The 24,855-nt window shown below is 47.0% G+C and overlaps 1 protein-coding gene across 1 annotated transcript in view; it reads left to right on the top strand.

Moving 5' to 3' along the window:
* LOC119952038 (calpain-5-like) overlaps positions 1 to 24,855 on the top strand; it is a 184,022-nt gene that overhangs the window by 98,320 nt on the left and 60,847 nt on the right. The window contains exon 2 of the mRNA XM_038775525.1: positions 23,354 to 23,485. Coding sequence (XP_038631453.1) covers positions 23,354 to 23,485 — 132 coding nt within the window. The remainder of the gene's footprint in view (positions 1 to 23,353; positions 23,486 to 24,855) is intronic.

Here is a 24,855-nt window from a genome sequence, read left to right as displayed (position 1 = left end):
ATCTGTTTTGGGGCCACTGCTGTTTGTCATTTTTATAAATGACCTGGAAGAGGGTGTAGAAGGATGGGTTAGTAAATTTGCAGATGACACGAAGGTCGGTGGAGTTGTGGATAGTGCTGAAGGATGTTATAGGATACAGAGGGACATAGATAAGCTGTAGAGCTGGGCTGAGAGGTGGCAGATGGAGTTTAATGCGGAAAAGTGTGAGGTGGTTCACTTTGGAAGGAGTAACAGGAATGCAGAGTACTGGGCTAATGGCAAGATTCTTGGTAGTGTAGATGAACAGAGAGATCTCGGCATCCAGGTACATAAATCCTTGAAAGTTGCCACCCAGGTTAATAGGGCTGTTAAGAAGGCATATGGTGTGCTAGCCTTTATAAGCAGGGGGATTGAGTTTCGGAACCACAGGGTCATGCTGCAGCTGTACATAACTCTGGTGCGGCCACACCTGGAGTACTGCGTGCAGTTCTGGTCACCACATTATAGGAAGGATGTGGAAGCTTTGGAAAGGGTTCAGAGGAGATTTACTAGGATGTTGCCTGGTATGGAGGGAAGGTCTTACGAGGAAAGGCTCAGGGAATTGAGGTTGTTTTCGTTAGAGAGGAGAAGGCTGAGAGGTGACTTAATAGAGACATATAAGATAGTCAGAGGGTTAGATAGGGTGGACAGTGAGAGTCTTTTTCCTCGGATGGTGATGACCAACACGAGGGGACATAGCTTTAAATTGAGGGGTGAGAGATATAGGACAGATGTCAGAGGCATTTTCTTTACTCAGAGAATAGTAGGGGTGTGGAACGCCCTGCCTGCAACAGTAGTAGACTCGCCAACTTTAAGGGCATTTAAGTGGTCACTGGATAGACATATGGATGAAAATGGAATAGTGTAGGTCAGATAGGCTTCAGATGGTTTCACAGGTCGGCGCAACATCGAGGGCCGAAGGGCCCGTACTGCGCTGTAGTGTTCTATGTTCTATGTTCTACTTCTGCTTAAAAATATTTTGCTTCCACCACCTTCTGAGGCAGAGAGTTCTGAAGTTGCACAACCCTCTGAGTGAAAGAAATTCTCTTCATCTCTGTCCTATAAGGGTGACCCCTAATTTTAAAACAGTTCCCCTTGGTTCTGGACTCGCCCACAAGAGGGAACATCATTTCCACATCCACCGTGTCAAGACCGTCCAGGATCTTGGGCGGAAATCTCCGCCAGGCCCTACGCCATCGTGAAACCCGGAGAGGTTCACGACGGCGTCAGAGGCCGCGCCTGGCCCCCTATTCTCCCCCCACCGGGGGGGGGGGGGGGGAATCTCGGCCGCCGGGCCTTGGCGCTGGTGTCAAGGCCCAGCGCACCAAGAATGACGCGGCCGACGCGCCTAATGATGGGAGCCGTGCATGCGCGGGTTGGCCGGCGCCAACCCACACATGCGCGGCTGATGTCACGATGGATTACGGCAAACTCGCGCATGCGCGGTTGCCGTCTTCCCCTCCGCCGCCCCGCAAGACGTGGCGGCTTGATCTTGCGGGGCAGCGGAGGGGAAAGAGTGCGTCCCATTGAGACTCCGGCCTGACGATCGGTGGGCACCGATCGCCGGCCTGTCCCCTCCCGAGCACGGTCGTGGTGCTCAGTGCCCTGTACGCACCCCACAAGTCCCAAACGGGCATCTCACGCCATGTTCACGACGGCAGTGACCAGGTGTGGTTGTCGCCGTCGTGAGCCGGTCGTGAATGGCAGTCCGCTCGGCCCATCCGGGTCAGAGAATCACGGCTGCCCGTGATTCTCCGAGCGGCATGTCGCAAAACGCGACACGCCATTTTTGGGGGGGTGGGAGAATTGCGGGAGGTGCGAGAGCGGACCTCCCGCGATTCTCCCACCCAGCGTGGGGAGCGGAGATATATAAGGAGCCCCTTATATATTTCAATCAAGTTAATTGCCTTCCTAATAGAACTGTGGGCTGCAGCTGGTCAAGAAGGCAGCTCATAACCGTCTCAAGGGCTATTCGAAATGGGCAATAAATGCTGGCTTTGCCCATGACACACATGTCCCACAAACAAATATTTCCAGATTGAATTCTATTTGCCACTGATCAATCCATCTGACCAGCCCACCGATATCCTCTTGTAATGGCTATTCTACTCACTGGTACCATAAACAATTATCGGAAATCCGCAAACTTACTGATCAACCCTCCTATATTCATGTCTAAATCATATCGAAAGCCATCGAGAAACACCCCGCCAAATACACCCAAAACCAAACTTTGAAATTTTACTGGTGAATCACGTCCCTAGTTTTTTTAAAGGGATGCTCAGCCCAACATAAAAAATAGGTATTTTCCCAAAAGCACGAAGGCCATCACAAGGGGGTTTAGATTGACAATCTGTAATAGAGGGAAAAACTGAATTTCAATAAGATCCTGGAATAGTGAGCGGATGAGAGCAGGACCCAATAGTATTTTGTCTGGTCCAACCAGATCTGGTAGTGAATGGCTAAACCAGATGTCCACCAAATCATTAAGGGAGTGGAGATAAGGGCTGTCTGGGGAGTTGTGGGGTGGGGGTGTGGGAAACGGAGAAGAGGGAGCAATTGGGGGACTGAACAACAAAGGTGGAGGTGAGGATGTGTCTCAACAAATTAGTTTCTTTGGAAATGTGGTGGTGAATGAGGGGCCAAAGGCTAGCCAGGTGAGATTTTAAGTATCACCTGATCAATACTTTCTGATTGATCTCACCTCTTCTATTCCTCCATGGTGGCATCCTGTGTTATGGCACAAGGACTTTTAACTTAATGGGCTGAATTTTTAGGCCTCCTGCCAGGCAGAAATGTAGCATTCTGTTTTTCTGGCGGTTTCGTGTTTGTGACAATGATTCCCCAGACCTGCTTCTGGATGACTGTAGACATCTACCATGCGGTTCAGGTGCAGTCTCGCAAACACTATAGAACTCGGTAGAAATTTGAATTACTCCTCTCAGATGCAAGTAAGAATCTTTTATTGCCGCTACTGATTAGAATTGAGAGAAACTTAAATCTATTCTCAATAATGCCTTGCCAGCAAAAGACTTAAAGGGAAGTAATTTATAAAACAATTTTAACGTTCAAAAATAATACAGAAATGGTTCCTTGCTTAAAGCAAAACAGCTTGCGCGAACATCAAGAGTTAGAGTGGAAAAGTGAAAATACAAAAATAAGGCTAGCAAGTAGTTAGATCAAAGTATAGAGTGATCCTGGATAGAAAATGGATGTCTGAACTCTCCTGTTTAAGGAAAATGTTATCAGTCTGAGGCCATCTGTCCATACCTCTATGTCGTCCTAATTGGTTTGGGTGAATTTCAAATACATTTGATTCGATGGTTAACTGTCAATCCTCAATGTGCAACATAAGTTTTAAATGTTTCATGTTTGAATATTTGTGTGTGCTATGGAATGTGATTTTGTGCTGTAATCAAGTCTGGTTTTTATTGGTTTCCTGCTGACTTTCACTTTATCCATATTCTGAACAATGGTGGCTTCATATTGCTATGGTGCTTATTTCGACCTTGATCTTGATTACTGGTACAGCTCATTTCTTAATATGAAACTTACTTTGAAGAACAATAGTCCATTCATATTGTCAGTAAAAATGTCATTTTTATCTTCAATTAGTTTGTGGGTGTGTCAAGTTTGTGCCTCTGTATAAGTTATGTGTTTTGTCATGACCTAAGGTTATGAATACTGAAATCCTTATTTTAAAATGGGTATTGAAGACTGGGCTTTAATATTTACATTAAAATGGCCTTTTACCTATCAGACCTAGCTGATTTCCTTCAATGACACAAGTGACCTCCAGGGTCAGGTACTAGGTAGACCCATTTAAGATGGTAACTGGTTTCCTAAGATGTCAAACGAAAACAAAAATGCCACTATTGAACTGAGTTGGGCCAAGGTGTGCCAGCATCAGATAAAGGTCACACTAATTGGGATTAGGACTTGGGTCACTCAGCCCCTCGAAATTGGGCTGGTCCAGAGCTAGCAAGCTCCCCCAGATCATTCAGTTCTTGGCCATTACCATTGTTCCTGAGACAAATGAGTCCTTCTGCTCTGAATGAACCAGGTCTCCCGATGAGACTAACAAGAAGCTGCTCTAAACCTTCTGTCAACCAGCCTCCTGGACTCTGCTCTGGGGGAATATCTCAGTTTCAAACAAAGCAGGTATTGAGCTTCAATGCCATTGTGCTTGGACCAGAGTAACTCTAATGTCAGAATAGCAACAAGGACTAGAAAGCATGACGGAAATTAATTTCAATGAAGTTTCAAATATCTATCTTGAGGACACAAGTCTGTTTTGCATTACTGAATAAAGCATGTTTGTCGTTCTGTCCGGAAATCATAACTGGCTGTTTAAGGCAGATCATTACGTTCCGCTGTTATCAGCAAGTTTTTGGAATACAAATTATAAACAATTGGAAACTGCAAAAGATTTTGAACATTTGAATTTGAAATGCATCATTAGTTTTAGTGTTTGAATTATATACAGCTGGGGCAATTGCTTACTGCGGCTCTAAGACAGTATCACATTAAGACATGCAGTACTTCAATTGCTCCTTTTAAACAGCTTTTACTGGTATCTGTAAACATTTTATCACAAAATATTGAAGGAAAAACAAAATTCCAAAGAAAGCAATTAGATTAACTGAGGCGGAACCCGTCCAGTCTGATGTTGCTTTAATAAACATCATTAGCTTGAGTTTCTCTCCATTTATATTTTTTTGTTTTTTTCGGCAGTGTGTCAAGAATAAAAGAAACACGGGATTAATTGTAAGAATAGCATGACATCTGCCTTGGGAGCATTTGAATGTTTGGTTACTGCTGGGGACTTGCGTCTTTATTTCAGTTTTCTTTGGAAACCATTGACGGGCAGGACCACATTCAGATATTTTGTCCACCAATTATCTCGATGGCTCAGTTTTATATATATATGCCAAAAGCATGGCTGTGATGAATCATACTTTTAGCCGGAAAGAAAAGAAAACAGCCCATTACGCCTAATAGCTTGTTCTACAAACAACACTTCTCACCTTTGTTGGTTTTCCTTTTATATAAGCAAATTAGATTTTCTAGTATAAAATCTTGGCCCGTCAAGTGGTTAACATTCATTTTATAATGTCCACCAGTCGCAGCATGTCTGGCACATGCTGTTCTCCTTCAACACAGTCCAGACTGCAAACCTCCTTCTTGTGAATGCCATCAGTGTTGGTGTACTTGTCACACTTCCATGATGCAAATGAAAAGACTCTAAGAAGGATCATCCACTCAGAATCGCAAGCCCAGTTGGACTACTATTTTCAATTATTTATGCTGGACTCAAAATGTTAATACTGCCAATAAAAAAAAAGTAGACACCTGTCCTGGCGCCCTTTATCATATGTCGGGTGGCACGATAGCACCGTGGCTAGCACAGTTGCTTCACAGTTTCAGGGTCCCAGGTTCGATTCCGAGCTTGGGTCACTGTCTGTGCGGAGTCTGCACATTCTCCCCGTGTCTACGTGCGTTTCCTCCGGGTGCTCCGGTTTCCTCCCATAGTCCAAAGATGTGCAGGTTAGGTGGATTGGCCATGCTAAATTTCCCTTAGTGTCCAAAAAGATTAGGTGGGGTCACTAGGTTACGGGAATAGGGTGGAGGTGTGGGCTTAGGTAGGGTGCTCTTTCCAAGGGACGGTGCAGACTCAATGGGCCGATTGACCTCCTTCTGCACTATAAGTTCTATAAATTCTATGAAATTAAACAATAGCCCCACAAAACAGATAAACTTCTCAAGGACAATTATAGCCATGAGTAACAAATGTTGGCCTTACCAGTGGTACCAGCATGCCATGAAAGATTTAAAAAGAAAATTCCTTGATTTGAATCAGGCTTTGCGGATTCTCCTATGTAATACCGGGCTTAGAACTTTTTATTCTATGTGAAGTCCATTAATGTTGTCAGGAGATTTATTTGTTGAAGTCGTTTCTTCGTAACTGAGTGCCCGAAGGTAATTTTCAATTTTGCCATCTGGGCAATAACGCGGCACAGGGGACCGACCATCTCTTCAGGAATATTCATGATGTTTGCAGTGAAATCCATTCAGCCACTTTATTACCCAAGGGTGAAACTGAAAATTGCCCCCTAACCTTCCTCCAATGAACTCCACATAAACGTTACATCAACGTTATTTTTAATTATATTGACATTCTATACTATTGTGTATTATTATATTGGAACGTCAGCAACCCAGTAGGCAACTGAACTTACTGAGCTGCTTTGGTTATCTGCCAAGCCTATTCCGTTTCTCCAATGAAGCTAAAAACACATGAATGCAATAGAGCAGTAGAGGAGGAAATCAGGACAGGCAGACAGAAAGTGAAGGAAAGAAACATGCCATATATGGATGGACCAGCTGTACATCTACTGTTCAACATTCCCATACGCTTGTAAATGAATCTAGTCATTGAGAGAAAGGAGAGGATTGAAAAGTGGATGGAGAAGGCAAAAGCACTACACAAAGAAAGGAAAATATAAGGTACACTTGGTTACATTGTTTACTGTTGCTCGTGAGTCAGGCCCTTATTACTGTCCATTCTCATCTCTTTCAAAATGTACTTATCTTTTCTCAAAATCTGTTTTTGAAAACTCTGGGATATTCGAAAATTTTGGGTCACCAAAGTTGGCCAAATGTTAGCATTTATTGTGATGCTTGCTTGGTTGCCCGCTTAGATACACTGTTGAGGGCCACAGATTCCTTTTGCTTTACTGCCAGCGATGTTCAAGTTTGAATACACTATTCCTGCCACCAATTGTTCCAGTCACACTGGATGAAATCAAGACCATAAGAAGGCTTGAAATCAGCTACAAAGGAGGATAAAAATGAAATTTGCTTGCAGACTGGCTTGTCTATAATGCTTTCCCAGAGTTAAACAGTCTGCTGAAGCATTAGTATTGGATGAGGGCCCATTTGGGTAAGATACTGGAAGACTGCAAGCAGATGTATCTGGATCGACACATGAATAGATGGGGTATAGAAGGATACAAGAGGTTGGCCTAGATAGGACACATGATCGGCACAGACTTGGAGGGCCGAAGGGCCTGTTCCTGTGCTGTACTGTTCTGTGTTCTTTGTTCATGGAGCTGTAAACCAATAAGTATCAGCTTTTTCAGAAAGGATTAAAGAATCATGAACAATCTATTAACAGGGGCTTCTTCCATTTGTTGCATATTTAACAAGGAAGGTGACCTTGTCGAGATTCACAATATAACTAGTGTTGGTATCAAGACGTTTTAATACAAATGCAGCTTGTATCTAACATCAGGGTTTAACCTGTCTCCAGAATAAGTTAGGGCGAGATTATTTCAAGGCTATCATCTCATTCTACTACAATTTGGAATCAATTTAGTCCTCAACACTTTATTCACACTCCAAGCTTAAGGTTGGCATGAAACTGTTTTGGCTATGACTCAATTGGCAGCATTCTCATCTCTCAGTCACAAGGTTTTGTGTTCCACTCAAGGGCTTGAGCATAAAAATCCAGGTTGGCACTCCAGCGCAGTACTGAGGAAACACTGCACTGTTGGTGGTGCCACCTTTCTGATGAGATTTTAAACTGAGACAGTAAAGGGTACCATGGCAATATTTATCCCTCAATCAATATCATAGGAAGAAACAGATCGTTTAGTCATTATCATATTTTTGTTTGTGGGCGCTTGCTGATCACAAAATGGCTGCCATGTTTCTTACCTTACAGCAGTGCCTACACTTCAAAAATATACACTTCATAAATAATCCTCAGGGTGCTAACAATTACGCTGACAACCAATTTCAGATCGTCAGTTGGACTCGCAGTGCGGTGAATTTGTGTGCATTGGAAGCTACGTAATCAATACTCAAGGTCCTATTCTTTGCAGCCAAAAAAAAATGTACACACACTGCAACTGTTTCAACAAAACAAAATTAGTGACAGCCATTCGCTGATTCATCCCACTGACAAGTCAGAGTCAGGTTGCCTGGTTTAAAGTTCAAACAATTCTTCGCAGTTAACTGCCAGTCACCGTCTCGTGGTGCATCCTCCATGGCAATGCCACTACCAGAGTCATTTTGCCAACCAATCAGTATAAAGTTGTTGTTTCCCCTGACATTGGTAGTCTTTACAATTGTCCTGATGAGTGCTAGATGAAAAGCTTTGACAAAATACCTTTCTTCAGCAAGATCTAACGGCCATGCTGCGCCCAAAAAGCAGCAAAACAAATACCACGCCAGGCACCAAAACGTTCGCAATGCAACCAGCCTGCTTTCGTAGGCAAAATCGTAGCGTGGAGAGAAATCAATAATCACTGCCTAAGCCTTAGTTCCATGCAATTAATCGGAGCCACCCCATATGCAACGACCTCCCATGATCCAGTCACCTCCGCAGCAAGTTGTCGCATGTGTGCTGATTGCTCCTTTTTAAATACGTGATGCTGAAGGATGGGCTGCTGCGGGGAGCCGACAAGGTGAGTTGCCATCTTTGATCACAGGCAATGAGCCCGGGAGCATTGGGCTTGCTGCCCCTGTGCTCAGTGGGGGAGGGGGGGTGAGGTGTGGCAACCGGGGAGTCTAGTCTTGTTTGGGGTGGGTGACCATGGGGGAGTGGGGTTATCAGAGCTGGTGGGGGGGGGGGTCTCTGCTGGGTGTGCAACCGTGCGCGGGTCCACCATGCCAACCCCCTGAGTTGTGTGTACCCGTTCCAGGGGCAACTCTAGTCCCTGCCTGTCTGCCCCATCGACAACCCATAACCTCCAGTAACCGTGGAGGCCTCTGGCCGTGCGGCTGAAGCTAATAGGGAATTGGCAATTGTGGTTAAGTGAGCACTTCGCACATCCGAAGTGGATTCCTATGGGTGGGCGTGTCATGTAGCTTGTGGGAGTTATTGCCTAGCATCCCAATCAGACCGTCATGCCTGGACACTGGGCTTGAACACTGCAGGAGGCAACACCACACATACAGCAGCCAGCATCCGAACACCCAGGGGATAGGCCCCAGCCCCGGAGACATGTCCGTGGCTGAAGGATGGGTGACTGCAATGAGGAGGGGACTGGAGCCCGGTCCAAGTAATGTTATGTGCAGGTGTCTGGGGTACAGGGGCTGGGTTTCAGTGAGCGGGGGCCTCCATTGCAGCCGGGGGTGCGTAGGAAGGGCGTGTTAAGCTGCGTTTGGGCGTGCAGGGGATGGATGGTCTCAGGGTAGAAGACATCACTGTTTGTCAGTCTCACACCCTCTCCCAATTCCTTACAGATATTGAACAGTATGGACGATATTTTGGACCTCGCTGAATGTGCCCTCATGGTGCTGCTGGCAGGCCGGGCTGCCAGGTGCTGGAGAAGGAGACAGAGAGTCGAGGAGATTGGGTGGCTGAGGACCTGGCCGCCCATCAGGGCAGGGTGGGACCCGAGGGAGAGGCCAGCGGCGGCCCAGGGTGTACAAGCATCGCTGGTCTTTCGAGCAAGGTCCAGGGGCTGAAAGTGCTTTGCACTCAGTGGGCTATCTGCGAGTACCCCAAGTCAACAGAAAAGGTTTTCATTCCCTGAACATCCAGCTCGTGTGCGACCACCACCTTGCGATAACGCACGTGTGTGAATAATTCCCAAGAAGTGTGCATGACAGCTACATCCTGTGGCAGTCAGACATCCCCGGCCACTTTGGGGACCACGCCAGGATGGCCGGTTGGCTCTTGGGAGATAAGGGGTACCAGATTGGCATCTGGTTATTGACGCCAGTATGGAGGCCAGTGACCAATGCGGAGACCCAGTACAACGAGATCCATGAGACCACCCGGTCTGTCATTGAGCGGTGCATCGGTGTGCTCAAGATGCGGTTCCCTAGCATCTCAATCAGACTATGATGCCTGGAAACTGTGTCTGAACACTGCGGGAGGCAACACCACAAACACAGCAGGCCATATCCGAACAACCAGGGAATGGACTCCACTCCCTGGGACATGTCTGCAGCAAGAGGATGGGTGAATGCAATGGGGAGGGGACCAATGCTTGGTCAAGGAAACGTTATGTGCAGATGTCTGGGGTACAGGATCTGGGGTCCGGTGACCAGGGGCCCCCACCGCAGCTGGGTGTGCGTGGGCAGGGAGTGATAAGTTGGGGGGTGGATCATTGGGGAAATGGAGGGGCCTAAGGTGGAAGACATGCCCTGCAGTACACCCCATCCACCCCCCCCCCCCCCCCCGAGGGCCGTCCGCTTTGTGGTGGTCTGCTGTGTCCTCCAGAACCTGGTACAGCAGCGGGGAACATGTGGCCACCTCCAAGGAGGAAGACAAGGACGATGAGGAGGCGCCAGACCAGCAGCGGCTGGAGGATGATCGCTGGGAGGAACTGGAGGACCGGCTGGAGTACAGGCGGTAGCGGCCAGGGTCGGCCAGCCTGGGAGGCCAGGGAGGCCCTCATTGTCGAAGGATATGGCCTAGTCCCTCAAAACTCCCCTTCCCCCTCTCCCATTTCCCATCCTCCCCAGGTCTGTGTTACATCAATCCAGGGTGCTGAGACTGTGTCAGCACTGTTAGTGGGTTACTGTCAAGGGCAGACGTGATGAATACTCACAGGGAGCTGAGCGCTGGTGCTCCTCAATCGATGCCGTAGTCTGGCACCAGCTTATCAGCTTAGTGCTCACTCACACCAATCACCTGCACGCAGTGTGCCCAGTAGGGGAAGGGGGTCCAGGACCCCATGTCTGGGGAGATGGGGAAGGGTTTCAAGGTCAGCATGTGTAACAGAAGAACGTTCCAGAGGCATCGTACTGATTGTGGTGAAGGTTTTTTTAATGTATCTCACATAAGTGTCCACCACTGCCCCAGTCTCCCCACCGCCCCTCACCCTCATAATGCACACTCCCCCTCTTATTCCCTACCACACCACTCCCCTCCCCCAGTGCGCACTCAGCGATCCTTGAGGAGCCTTCCGTGCTCTACCGCTGCGTTTAACTGTTCCCCCAAGATGCACATCTGAGGTGGAGGCAGCCTGCCCCTTACCTCATCCCTTGGCTTTCGATGCCCCACCTGGCGTCCTCTGGGGGCTCTGGGGCTGGACGGCCCGGCGCACATGCAGAGCCTTGTCACCCTGATCTGGGTGCTGACTGCGAGACGTGGCATTGTCAGCGGGGTGGAACTTGGGGCGAGCTGGTGTCCACCATCGCCACTCCATAGAACACCTTGGCACTCAGCATCCTCTTCTTCCGGTCGGTGCCCATAGGGTCCTGGGGTTCACTTCAGGATGGAGAGGCAGCTGGACTGAGCCCCAACTGCCCTTGCGTCATCTGGCTCTACCAGCCTTGGTGACTCCCCAATGTCTGCACCATGGTTTCGACGCTCTCGGCGATGCTCCTCAGTGACTGGGCTACGCTCTTCAATGTACACCTGCGACTGGGACAAGCTCCACAGTACATCAGCTATTCCCATCTGAGACTGGTACATGTCCTGCAGCACCTCATCAATGTCTGCCTGGTACTGGTTCATGTACTCCAGTGACTTGGACAATCTACCGAGGCCCTCATGGCTGAGCCATGCCTTCAGGTGAAGGGAGAAAAGGTTCCTGGGAGGGGGATTGGGGAGTAGATGGCATAGGCGGCATGGGTGGCACTGGGCATGGCACGTTGCTGGGCGGGGCCAGTGCCAGGTGCATTCTTGTGGGGGTTCGGTGCCAACTCACCTGGCCCGGTGTAGGTTGTTGACCTTCTTGCCGCACTGGATGTCTGTCCTCCTAGTGATGCTGCCCGAGCTGGCAGCCATTGCCACCTCCTCCCAGGCAGCACTAGCTTCCCTGTGGCATGCACTCTGGGACTCTTGGGGGAACAGGACATCCCTCCTGGTTTCAACCGCCTCGAGGAGCCTCCCCAGGTCTCCATCCCCAAATTGTCAGACCAGTTGTCTTGGCGCCATTACTGAGAGCTATGTGGGGTTGGTTGTGCAGTGAATAGTTTATGTGCCGCTCTACCTTGTTAGGGGAGGCTGGCAAGCGTGGTCCCGGTGAATCGGCTGGTAAGGCTGGTAAGGATTTGAGGCGTGAAGTCTGTGGGGGCTCCTTAAGTGGACCAATTAATGTTTGATTGTGGTGATGGCCTCACCAGGCTGAGCGCCAGAAAGCTGACGGTAGTTCCCACTCACTACCACACTTAGAATTACTCCCTTGGTCTCTCACTCAACATCAGTAAGACCAAAGACTCCCCCAGCTCTCTCTCTGGCAATGAACCTACATCTCCAGCTATTATTATTGACAGGGAGATTTTAGAAGTCGTCGAACACTACTCGCATCGCGACAACTACCTTTCTCAAAAGATCATCATTGAATAGGAGATCCAACGCGGAAATAGCTATGCCTGTGCAGACTTTCAAAACTTGTGCAACTGACTCTTCAATTGCAGAGGTCTCCGGAACAGGACAAAGGCTTTAGCCTACAATAATATTGTCATCCCAGGGGAATAAAAGCGAGCGCAGCCATGTGTTCTGTCTCTCTTGGATCCGGCCTGTGCCAGCCCAATTGCAGCAGGAACAGCCAGCTAAGTTCAAGACCAACGATCACTACCTGACGGATGAGCCCAGCAGAGACAGCCACTTTCTTCGAACCAGCCAAGTGAAATCCAGATAAAGGCCTTATCCATTTGCACAGTGCCAGTCGCCCTGAAGTTAAATATAGGTTATTGTAGGTGTAGTTTAACTCGATTAGAAGTGTTGTCACTCCAAGAGAACCCACAAACTTTGAATCCAATAGCGAGAAAGAGAAAGAACAAGTGCAAGTCCCATCTCGACCAAATAACCGACTTTCAGAAGTGTGTACTAAATCGCATGCGTACCTAACAGGAAGAGTAAGGTAAACTCATTAGAATTGTGTACAACTATCAAGGGTTCGTGAGCGGAAAGTAGCTTAAGCCATACCCGCTGTTCAAATCAGCGCCTTATTCCCCTGTCCCAAATTAAAAGTAGAGAAAGAGATAAGAGAAGTAATGGCCACTAAAGCAATGGAAAGATTGATGAATCCACAGGAACCCGACAACAGTGTAGAGCAATGCCCCATATGGGAGGAAGAGTTAAGGAAATATTTAAAGGGGAAACGATGGCCCCTTTGGTCGAATTTTTGCGCTCATGATGAGTCATGCCCAGGAAAGTTAGGACAGACTTGGTGGGAGAACCTAAGCGAGGTTCGCAAAAATAACGTAGGGCAATCTTGTCCTGTTTGGCACAGTTGCGAGGCACAGAGGAGGTCGTGAAGATGCTGTGTAGGCAGTTAATTGAGAAGGAAGAAAAGAACGAGGGAAACAGTAACGAAAGCGAGAAGATAATTAAGCAACTCCGAGAACAGTTAGCAGCTAAGGATAAAGAAATGGCCGATGTAAAATGTGCACATCAATCTTGTCTAGTTCTCCTTAGTAGCTTCCAGACCCAATACGATAAAGCCTACCAAGATACACAGCGCGCAGTCCTGGTAAGAGAGGAAGCAGAACAACAGGTCGCCCAGCTAACTAGTAAATGCACAGATTTAAAAGCAGCTTTGAGAGCGCTCCACAACTCCACTAAGGAACAGAGGCAGAGTACCGTTGACCATGATAATGCTGACAGAAGATCGAAAAGCTACAGTCGCTACTCTCAGTACAGAATGGCTTTAGGTACACATTTGGGCAGAATTTAGATGAGGAAGATGCTCCCGATTGGCAAGAGTTAAACAAAAGCACCCAAAGATAAGTAGAGGACATGGGAAATCAAAATCGAACCCACCATGCCCCAAAAAGAAAAGTACCCGCAGCACCGACTGCACAGGCAGCACACACCCCCACTCACAAGTCGACCCCCATGAATCCCGTTACCACAGAACGCAGGTCATCAAACAACATGTCAGGGCATATCTGCAGTGCAACAAATATAGTAACTATTCAGAGATGGTCCAATTACAATTTCAGACATCAGGTGACTTGTGGCACCCATCTTTAGGCAATGCATTTTTCTTGCCCCTTAAAAAAAAGACCACTTTTCAACAGTTCAGTATGTTTTTCATAAACTGGGTAAGTTATTGCTTGAAATTACTTAGTCGCAATTTCTCGTTGTCTGCATGCCAAATAATTGACATTCAAAGCAGGAGCTCATTTCAGAATCGAAGGATAGAACCCAGTCTCAAGGGGGCCAGAGAAAGTGATTTAAAGGTGTTCTGAAGGCCTCAATAAAAAGGGGACAAATTGGCATCGGTGCGTGGGAAGAATTGTCACGAACCATGCCATGTGGCACCTCTTCACCCAACAAGGCAAAGCACGATCACAAACTGACTGCCTAAGCTCTGCTGTGGGAAGACATTTCCTCCCATTGGGCAAAGGAGTTTCATAAACAGTGTCAGCATATCGTTTACTAATGTCACACAGTATGATTTTAACCTTATCCAAACTGATCAATTTTAAGTATGCAATTTAGTCCAGTTGCTGGCACGTATCTTCACTCACTGGAACATTGAGAGTTAATGGTATACTGAATTAAACAAATATGTGTTTGGCTGTTTGGAGGGGTGTGGGTGGGAGACTCTTGCTAACTGGAACTCTTAAAACTAAGATTCCCAGAATAAAGCCAAAATGACAATCATTGCAAACTTTCTTTTCTGAAATCAAAACACACAACAGAGTCGGTTACTGCATACTTCAACATCTCACAGGGTCCAAATGGCTTCAACTCAGTAGTTACAGGCACCGAGGTACTTAGACCTGTGTAAGATTTGTTATGCTGTGGAGTGGGCTGCTCTCAAAGTCTACAATGCCCTTTGAGATCACTAGCAGTTGCTCCTCTGCAATGGTGACTGCCTGATCCCTCCCAGATGTCACAGTGTAATGAAATAACGTCACATGGAGAACCCCAAGGTGCACAACCCAGGAATATTCTCCTTAGTTCATACATATTTTAAGTAGCTTCATAGCTGGGGTTCCATTAAATTAGAAGCCTAAGGAAAACAGGGAACGAAACAAGTATTTTTTTTATCGTTGGGACAGATTTAAAATGTATTGTTGCAGAAGAAGGTACAAATTCTGTGGTACTTCAGTGTTCGTGAATGATTTCTTGGTGCAGTGTAGAAGTCAGTTATTCATAATTCCGAAGATACTACATGCAGGCAGCTCTGAGTTCCATGACTGTGAGACAAATAGAGAGTTTACTGTGATGTGGGATTTAAGATTACTTTGATGCCAAATTCAGTCAAACCTTGAAGGACGATGCCATCCGTGAGAGGAGTTCTTGATCTTCAAAAGAAAAGAAAATCCTTGTAATCCAGGGATTTTCACAAGATGTCAGTTTTCTGCCTGTGCTGGGATGGCGGAATGCTGAGAAAGCAGCTCATGTGATTAACAGAGAAAGATTTGGAAGAACCAATAGAGAGGAATTGCAAGGATGATAAATACTCTGCTTTTACTAAAGCTGCTTGTTAATTGCTGTAATTAACACAATAATTATTTCAACATTTAAAGCCAGAATTCTCCGGCCGTTGGGATTTTCTGTTCCTGCCGGCAGCGTACCCTCGCTCAGGATTTCCTGGTGGCATGGGGTGGCTTCAATGAGAAATCCCATTGACAAGGTGGCGGGTGTGCACAATCCGGCTACTAGCGAATGGCACGCCATGAGAAACATGCGGCTGGGGCACTGGAGAATACAGTCAATATTTTAATGCCTTCATCAAAAAAGGAACATAAATAAAATGGAGCTCCCGAGTTTCCCAGCTTTGGATTCAGGATTACCTCAAAGATGTACTGGGGAAACTCTTTCAGACCTTCGAAGGGAAGGATTTGCATGCAATTGCCCAGGAGCACTAACGTCCCCTCGCAAATTACCCTGTGCTGGGAACCATCTGAAAATGAGATTAACTTCCCAACCCCCGAGAACACCCCCGCACCTCCCCCCCCCCCCCTCCCCCCACCACAACTACCCATCTCTGAATGACTTCCCCTCCACGGTATTCCCCACAGGCCCCTACTTCATGTCCTCCTGCAGGCCAAACCACGACTCCCCCTCCACAATCTCCACACCAGCCCCCATGTCCAACCCCCATCCCACTGATGTCTAACCCCTCCACGATGTCCGACCACCCCCACCACCCCGATTTTCAACACACTCCCCAATGTCCAAACCTCCCCCCCGATTGTCTGACTCCCCCCCTCCCCCCACCCTGTTATGTCCCACCCCACCCCCACAAACCGTATCCACTTACCTTAGGCATTTACCTTCTCCCTAGTAATTACACTGGACCTTTAAACTCACCTGATTTACAGTAGCTAGTGCTGTAAAAAAAAAAGGGGGCATGTCCTCCTTCAGTTTGCCTCTCCTGCACTTCAGCTTTGACGACTGCTGCGCTGCCTGGATCTCACCCGGCCTGAGTTGGAAGGTCAGGTGAGACAGGTAGGGAAGAAATTTTGAGTCAGTAATTGGAAACAGAGTGGCAATCCGGTGATGATTGTCACTGCCAAGGAAGTCACAACCCAAAATGTTTTAAAAAAGGAGCTGTTGAACAATGTTTTAAAATGCCACAGAAACCTCCTTTTGTGTATTCGAGTGACATTTGGGGAATTCTCTCACTAATTTTACTCATCTGGCGTTTGTCTTTGGTGGGCCAGCTTCCCAGTTATCTGACCCCTAGTGGCAATCAGAGTATGATCAGGTGATCAGAAGCATTTACCATTTGATAACGGCTATGTTTGCTGCCAATGCATGGATAGTTGTACTATTTTATGCTGTGACGTCGCCGTGAGGGTTGGAGTGGACAGCGACCAGGATCAGAGATGCTTATCAAGCAGTGATTGAAGACAGTGATTTGAAAAAGCCTCACCTTCTACAAGTCCAGAATACAACAGATTTAAACAACTTCAATGTTCAGATCTATCTGGAATTATTTTTGGTATTGTTACAAAAGCCTGAGCTATAGAACTTGCCCATGTGCCCCTGTTGCTCTTTTTAATGAGTGGAATACTATCCCACCAGCATCACCAATAATGTTGCCAAATTAACTAGATGTGGCCGTTATTAATGATAATATTGCTTTTCAGAGTCACCAGGTGATACCACCACAAGGCTTTACCGGATAGCTGGTTAATGACAAGCTAATATCTCGTGCCCACTTTAACTTGCATCCACCCTCTATAACATACACAAGACAGACAAGCACAGAGGGGTGGAAAGAGGTAAACCATGGAGGGAAGAAAGAATCTTTGTTCTAGATTATGGATTTTTGCACACCTTTCTTAACAGCCAGCTGACAAATTAATGCTTTTGGTTTGCAGCCTGTATTGGTCTTCTTTGCATATTCATTTATTTAAGTTTTCTGTAGTTTAGAAATGCCATACTCACAGATGTTCCTGGAGAGACTCCTTATTTCACATCAAACTTTGCTTTCAGTTTGTGGTTTGCTTTCAGGTCTCTGTCGTTCCAGGAGAGAGAGTTGGTCGGTTCTGCCTTTTCCTTTCAGGAGAAAGAGTTGGTTGGTTCTGGACTTTGCTTGCGCAGTCTGTAATGGTTCTCCTATACATAGGTCCATCCAGGCTCTCTGCCAGTTCAGAAACATGGGGTGGTATTCTCCCACAACTGTCCGGATGGCCTGATACCGGCGCCAAGAGTGGCGCGAACCGCTCCAGCGTCGGGCCAACTGGATGTTACGAATGCTCTGCACTCCCGGGCGCTAGGCTGGCACCTGAGGGGTTGGCGCCGTGCCAACCGCCGCCGAAGGGCTAGTGCGAGTTGGCGCATGCGCAGAACCGCAGGCGTGGTTTCCGCGCATGCGCAGACCAGCTGGCGTGTTTCTACGCATGCACGGGGGGGTTCTTCTCCGCGCATGCCACAGCGGAGCCCTACAGTGGCTGGCGTGGAAGGAAAGAGTGCCCCCATGGCACAGGCCCAAAACGAAGCTCAGTTGTTTTGCGCATTAAATCGCGCCTAGTGTGTTGAGTATTCCATATATTTTTCAGTAAATAATTTGCAACAAATCAGAGTCAATTGTCACATCTGAGCAGTGCTCACCCATTTTTGATTGCAAATGTAGACAAAGTTCCCACTGTCAAGTTTGGATGTGGCCAGGAGTTCTAAGGTTTGCATGTTGCAGTCTATAGAGGTTTTAACTCGCAGGCCTCATTTTGATATCCAGACCCCCAATTCTTGCTTGCACCTGGCAGAAATTACAACATGTCTGTGGGTAGAAGCACGAATTTGGGCAGCAAGAGGTCTCCATAATGGCAAGGTGAGTCGAAAGCTTCTACATGGGACCCAGACAATCTTTTAGAACTTCAGAGTGAATTTTTATGTTTAAAATTTTTTTTTAGAGGACCCAATTAGTTATATATTTTCTCCAATTAAGGGGCAATTTAGCGTGGCCAATCCACCTACCCTGCACATCTTTGGGTTGTGGGGGTGCAAACTCCACACGGACAGTGACCCAGGGCCGGGATTCGAACCCGGGTCCTCAGCGCCGTAGTCCCAGTGCTAACCACACTGCGCCACCGTGCTGCCCCCTGCTTCAGAGTGAATTGATTCTATTCACATTAAATTTCTCACCCACTGGAGCCTGTACATAACATTGTTCCTGGAAAATTCCTAGGCCGTATTCTTCTGCCTGTGCCTCCTGAAATCCTGTTTTCCAGATGCTCAATAGCCTGTCATGCTACAGATGTATTTGCAAAGACTGGTCTATTAACATCTTCCAAATCACCGCTCTTCCATCCCCCTCCAGCTTCAGTTGATCTGTTTTCCCGTCAGAATTGATGCTAATCATCATTTGATGTGTCACCTTGTATTTATCCACATTAATGTACAAATTTTCAGTGATCAGTCAACTGGTGACCCTCTTCAAATCCTTTTACATCATATCAATTTGTGCTACAAATTCTAACAACCTCACACGGATTTCTGTCATGAATAAACTTAAAGTTGTTCTTTTTAATCTGCATCATGCAGAAAGTAGCTAATAATGTTTTGTACCTAAATTGGAAAATAAATCACAAAAACTTAAATAAAACTTGATTCCAAGTGGAAAATGTATCTATTTCCAAATTGTAGCCCATCAGTTACTGCTGTTATGGGCCAGGGTGTAGAGAACCCCAAAGTGTATCATGGAGTTCACCTGACCCACAACTTTAACAGATTGTGGTATGGGGAGCACACGGCCCACTCTTGGTCTGGTACAGCAGAAATGAAAAAGTATTTTTTAAAGAAAAACAATATTTATTCTATTAACTCAAATTAACCTTTTTAAAACGAACAGTGAACACCTTAGCAACCATTAATTCAAATACAATCCCCAAAAAATACAACACTAAGTAATGCGTAAGCTGTCCTTTTAACATCCAGAAGACTTACAAAAAACATAACCTTTAACAGAAGCACATCAGGTTAAAGTCACTACTCAGAACATTTATAATTCTGAATTCACCAAATGATCAAGAGATAGCCTTTTCATGGCAGAGAGAACAGCTGCTTTGTCTGGCTTTAGCTCCAAATCTGAAAACGAAACAAAAAAGACACAGACACACCCAAGCTTTTAGTGAAACTAAAAAGCAGAGTCAGAGCTCAGCTCCACCCACACTCTGACATCACTGCAGTAACATGAGCAGCCAAACATTTCTTAAAGTGACATTCTCATGACACTGTATACTATAATTTTCAGAAAAGCAAATTAAGTTTATTGACTGGTAAGAGAAGCACTACTCATTCCTGAAGCACAACAATCACCTTACCATTCCTTTGTAATAGGTGAAGTGTTTTTAGAATGTATTCTAATATGCCAGCTGCTTGGAAAAGATAATTATGTCAATTATCTTACTTCTCCTAGGTACGAAAATAACGTTATCATTTAGACATAAAAGTGAATAATCCTTTATGTTGCTTGGGAAGTACTGTGGTGCACAGTCCAATATCAGACTGAGCCAGAGGGGGGGATAAGCTCAACCCATGTGCAGCTTTTATCTGTTCAAAATTAGTGGTGGAACCCTGACCGCCCAGTAATGTCTATTGATGTCCAAAGCTTGTCTAAAGCATGTAAAACCAGGTAAACCTGCTAAACCAGGTTTATTTTATTTTATGCAAAAATAATATAATAATAATAAACTTTATTAACAGTAGGCTTACATTAACACTGCAATGAAGTTACTGTGAAAATCCTCTAGTCGCCACACTCCGGCACCTATTCAGGTACACTAAGTGAGAATTCAGAATGTCCAATTCACCTAACAAGTCTTTCGGGACTTTGGGACCGAGTTGATTGTAAGACACCAATGCCATGTTTCATGAACCTGAGTGGCTCAGTTGCTACCCTCTGAGCTGGAAGGCCCAGGGTTTAAATCAAAGGTCCTAACCCTTGACTTATCATGGTTCCATCAGACTGCTTATCAAGTTCTCAGACTTATCTGAATTTGGAGGTACTCCTTTTAATGTAACAACTTGATCAGCTGTACAGACAAGGATAGTGTAACGAAAAGGGTTTTCTTTACTCCGCAACAGGCTGGTATTAGGTGTCACAGATAACTGTGGGTGTCTCTCTCCTGCAGGTGTTGAAACCTCGACCCGGAAGTGTCGCACTGGGACAGCTTCGCAAGAGAGAGGGAACAAGTCTCACCGTTTATACCTAACCAGTGAGGTTGTCCTTATGCCACACCAGTTATCTTGACTGCCACCTACGCCTGTGTAAGTCTCTCTCCTGTGATGGTGAAATGTCACCCAGAAGCGCCCCACTAGTGCAACTTCACGAGAGAGAGAGAAAGAGGGAGCACTGTTTATCCCTAACCAGTAGCCTCTCTTGAGTAAGAGTGTTCGAAGCGCTCAGATTTCCTTTTCCGGTCATTGATTACGGGATTATGTCCTGGCAATTATTGTGACTTGACCAGAGCGTACAGTGAAAGGAAGGTGAGACCACAATAATGGTAGTTTAAAAATAATTGATTTATTCAAGAGAAATTAAGTCTTCTGCAACTCAGATTAACCCACACACACAAACACCGATTTTAAAATACTGTGTAAAATAAGAGACTAAACAACACATCGAAAATTCTTACAGCTTACACAGATTTACTTTAGTGACGCAAACACAGATACACAGATATATTCACTCACCCACCCCAAACCTCAACAAGCTATGCTAATTAGGGGTTTCCTGTGAGCTGGAGGGATATACTCACCGCTCCAGGGACAGGATAGTTAAAAAAAACTTTGACACAGATTTCTTTAGATCTTCTTCCAAGCTGGCCGGTCCTTGTGGCTGTTGTTCCTCCGGTTCACGTGGTCTGTTTTCAGCAAGGCGAAGTGTGTGTCAGGCAAGAGAGTAGAGTTCTTTGCAGGAGAGTAGAGTTCTTTGCAGGAGAGTAGAGTTCTTTGCAGGAGAGTAGAGTTCTTTGCAGGAGAGTAGAGTTCTTTGCAGGAGAGTAGAGTTCTTTGCAGGAGAGTAGAGTTCCTTGCAGGAGAGTAGAGTTCTTTGCAGGAGAGTAGAGTTCTTTGCAGGAGAGTAGAGTTCCTTGCAGGAGAGGAGAGTTCTTTGCAGGAGAGTAGAGTTCCTTGCAGGAGAGTAGAGTTCTTTGCAGGAGAGTAGAGTTCTTCCCACAGTTCCTCAGACTTGAGTTTTTCTGGGCAAAACCCTGAATGGGTCAAACACTGACCCTCCCACAGGTGAGTTCCAGGACAAAGGAAGCCTTTCTGATTGTTGACAGGATGGAAGTGATCAAGTTCCCCAATCAAAAGATGTCATAATGTAATTTGATTTTAATCAGTGTCCTTACAAAAGCTTGCAATGTCTCTGGTTTCTGCTGGTCTCTTGACAATGGTCACTGGAGACAACTTTAATCGTTATCTCATTAAGGTATTGTGCTTCCATCTGGCCAGGGTAACAAGTGATTTGCATTTCAACTGCCCCTCTTTGACTGCTTCATGCCTCATGGCCTGTTTGTCTTGATTCAGTTGTTCGCCTGATTTGTCCATTTAAAATGGAAGGTCCAGTTCCAGCATGTCCAGTTCATTTTGGTCCTTTGATGAGTTTACTACAACTTACAATAGGAAACAACATGAACTGAAGAACAAGCTGAGCTAAGTGCTATGGGTCCATCACTGTCTATCTCTACACCCGTGATCTAACCTAGCTCCAAATTCTGCCTACTGTGGAGGCTAAAGAGTAGCCAAATTCTCCTAGAAATCAGAAAGTTTCTACTTAATGTATTATAAAGTTTTCTAGGTATTTTGTTTTAAACCTGCACACCAACCTTTTCTTTACCTATTCATTGCCTCTCCTCCAAGTATTTTCCTTGCCCCCCCCATTCTGTTTCTCAACTACATGCTGCATCCTCTGTGGCCTCATCCAAAAACGCGTCACTTCCTATGTTACACTGATCACATCACGCACGATTTACTGGCACCTCTTTCAACCCCTCCACTGTCTCAAAACGTATCTAACTTCCAGGACTATGAGCAGAAATTTCCCTCAGTAAATATTGGGAAGACCATGGGCGGGATTCTCCCATTCGGCGGCAGAGTGTCCCGCCGTAGGAAACGCCAGTTTACGCGGCTCCAGCCTCCCATCCCGGCGCGAACCGTGCGCCGCGGGATCCGCGCATGCGCAGTGGTGCCGGCGCCAATCTGCGCATGTGCGGTGGTCTCCCTCAAAGCGCAGGCCCCGACGCAACATGGCGCGGGAGTTCAGGGGCTGGCGCAGACGAAAATAGGCCCGGGGAGCAAGAGGCAGGCCCGCCGATCGATGGGCACCGATCGCGGGCCAGGCCCCATCGGAGGCCGCCCCGGGGTCGGAGCTCCCCTGCCCCTCCCACAGGCCACCCCCCGACCCTGCGCGCAGAGTTCCCGCCTGCTGTGACCAAGTGCAGACGCGCCGGTGGGACTCTGCCTTTTTAGAGCGGCCGCTCTGCCTATCCGGGCCAGAGAATCGGCGGCCCGGCCGCGTACAGCGGCCCATGACCGCCGCTGCGCCAAACGCACCGGTGCCAATGGCGGCGATTCTCTGCTCTGCGGAGAATCGGGTGCTGGCGTCGGTTGCGGGGATTCTCCAGCCCGTTCCCGGGCTGGGAGAATTCCGTCCCTTATGAGGCTTGGTGTCAATTTTTGTCGATTGTTTTTTCTCGGGTCAAGAGTTGAACCCTTTTTCTAAAAGTGAAAGACACCCCTCTCCAGACACAACATCCGTGAGAAATTACATTGATTTTCTCATCACTCTCAAGCACGTCCCTCACCCATTCTCATATTTCTTGCATTTTCTATTCAAGGATGGATGACCTTACTTATGAATGTCCCATGATCAGCTCAATGATGTTAACCAGAAGCCAACTTTAATGAAATGTGTTCATATTGAGATTAATTTTCCATTTTTAATCTCTCCCCTAGGAACTGTGCAAATCTCCACAGCTATTTATCAATGGAATCAGCTCACATGACCTGCACCAAGGCCAACTGGGGAATTGTTGGTTTGTAGCTGCTTGCTCCTGTTTAGCCCTTCGGGATGGTCTGTGGCAAAAGGTGAGGGCATGTCATTTTCATCACACCTGGTGTCTTAACCTTCTTTGAACCTTTGCATCCCACAGTATTTTTTTTACATTGGGCGAAATCTGGCATGGAACGGCGATCACTGTCGAATTGCGTCTTTGCTTCTATTTTCTTACCTTAGACGAGAGCTCCTCATTTCTTGTCTGGACCTCGGACCCTGGTCAACTGAGAAATGTGGAAGTTCCCACTCCTGGAGTCCTTCACTCGGCGTGTAGGAGTGTTGGAAGCAGCCAGGCCAAACTCCTTTTGTAACAGCACTAGCTGCCGTATTTCTGTAAGTTTAAACGTCGCAGTCACTTTGATGTGCTAGAACAGAACGTAAATGTGTAAGGTAAGTCGGTGAGGGGGTAGGATAGGTCGGCAGGCAAGGTTGTCATGGGGGAGGTGTCGGGTGGTGGAGGAGGATTGGAGGGTTGTCGGGTGGTTAGAAGTGGAAAAGGGTAGTCGGAAGATGTGGGTAGTTTGGGGGGGGGGGGGGGGGGGGGGGTGGATTGGCATGGTGGTTAGCTCTGCTTCTGCACAGTGCCCAGGACACAGGTTAAATTCTGGACTTGCGTGACTGTGCAGAGCTTGCACTTTTTCCCCGTGTCTGCATGGATTTCCTCCCAGTCTTCCCACAATCCAAAGATGTGCAGGTGAGGTTGGATGGCCAAGATAAGTTGCTCCTTAATGTCCAGGGATGTGCAGGTGGTGTTACGGGCATACAGTGGGGTGAGGGGGGAGTGGACCTGGGTAGATTTCACTTTTGGAGGATCAGTGCAGACCCGATGGGCTAAATAACCTTCTTCTGCAATGTGGGGAATCTATAATAGGGATTCCATGAAAGTTGTAGGTGGGGGGTTTAGTTGGGAAATTTGGGTGGGTAAGGGGGGGTTCTGGGGGTCGGCAGTGTGTGGAAGTTAGTTTTGGGGTGGTAGCGTAGTTGGGGGTGGGGGTTAATTAGGGGGTAAGAAGGGTAGGCAGGCAGTCGTGGGTGGGTATGTAGTGGGGTGTGGGGAAGGAAGTTGGGGGTGCAGGGAGATGCTCAAGAGTGTGGTACTCAGAGGGCTGGGAGGGTAGTTGGTCAGGTGGTGGGTTAGTCAGAGATGGGGATTAGTCGGGTGGGGAGGGTAGTTTAGGGGGCAGGGGCTTAGTCAAGAGTCTACGGTCGGGAGGATTCAGAGGGCTAGTCCGGGGTTAGTTGCCGACGAGATAGAACTGGACTTAATTCTAATGTTTAGTCGGAACCATCTAATTTAATTCAGAGTCTCGGAGCGTTCCAGACACAGGGGAATTGTCCATCAGAAGTTGAAACTTCCAAATCAATTCCCATGTAGTCAGTGTGTGGGGACTTCCGAGGGATT

This window comes from Scyliorhinus canicula, chromosome 17 (assembly GCF_902713615.1).
Source record: "Scyliorhinus canicula chromosome 17, sScyCan1.1, whole genome shotgun sequence".
NCBI classification, from domain to species: Eukaryota; Metazoa; Chordata; class Chondrichthyes; order Carcharhiniformes; family Scyliorhinidae; genus Scyliorhinus; species Scyliorhinus canicula.
This window is presented reverse-complemented; position numbering and strand designations above follow the sequence as displayed.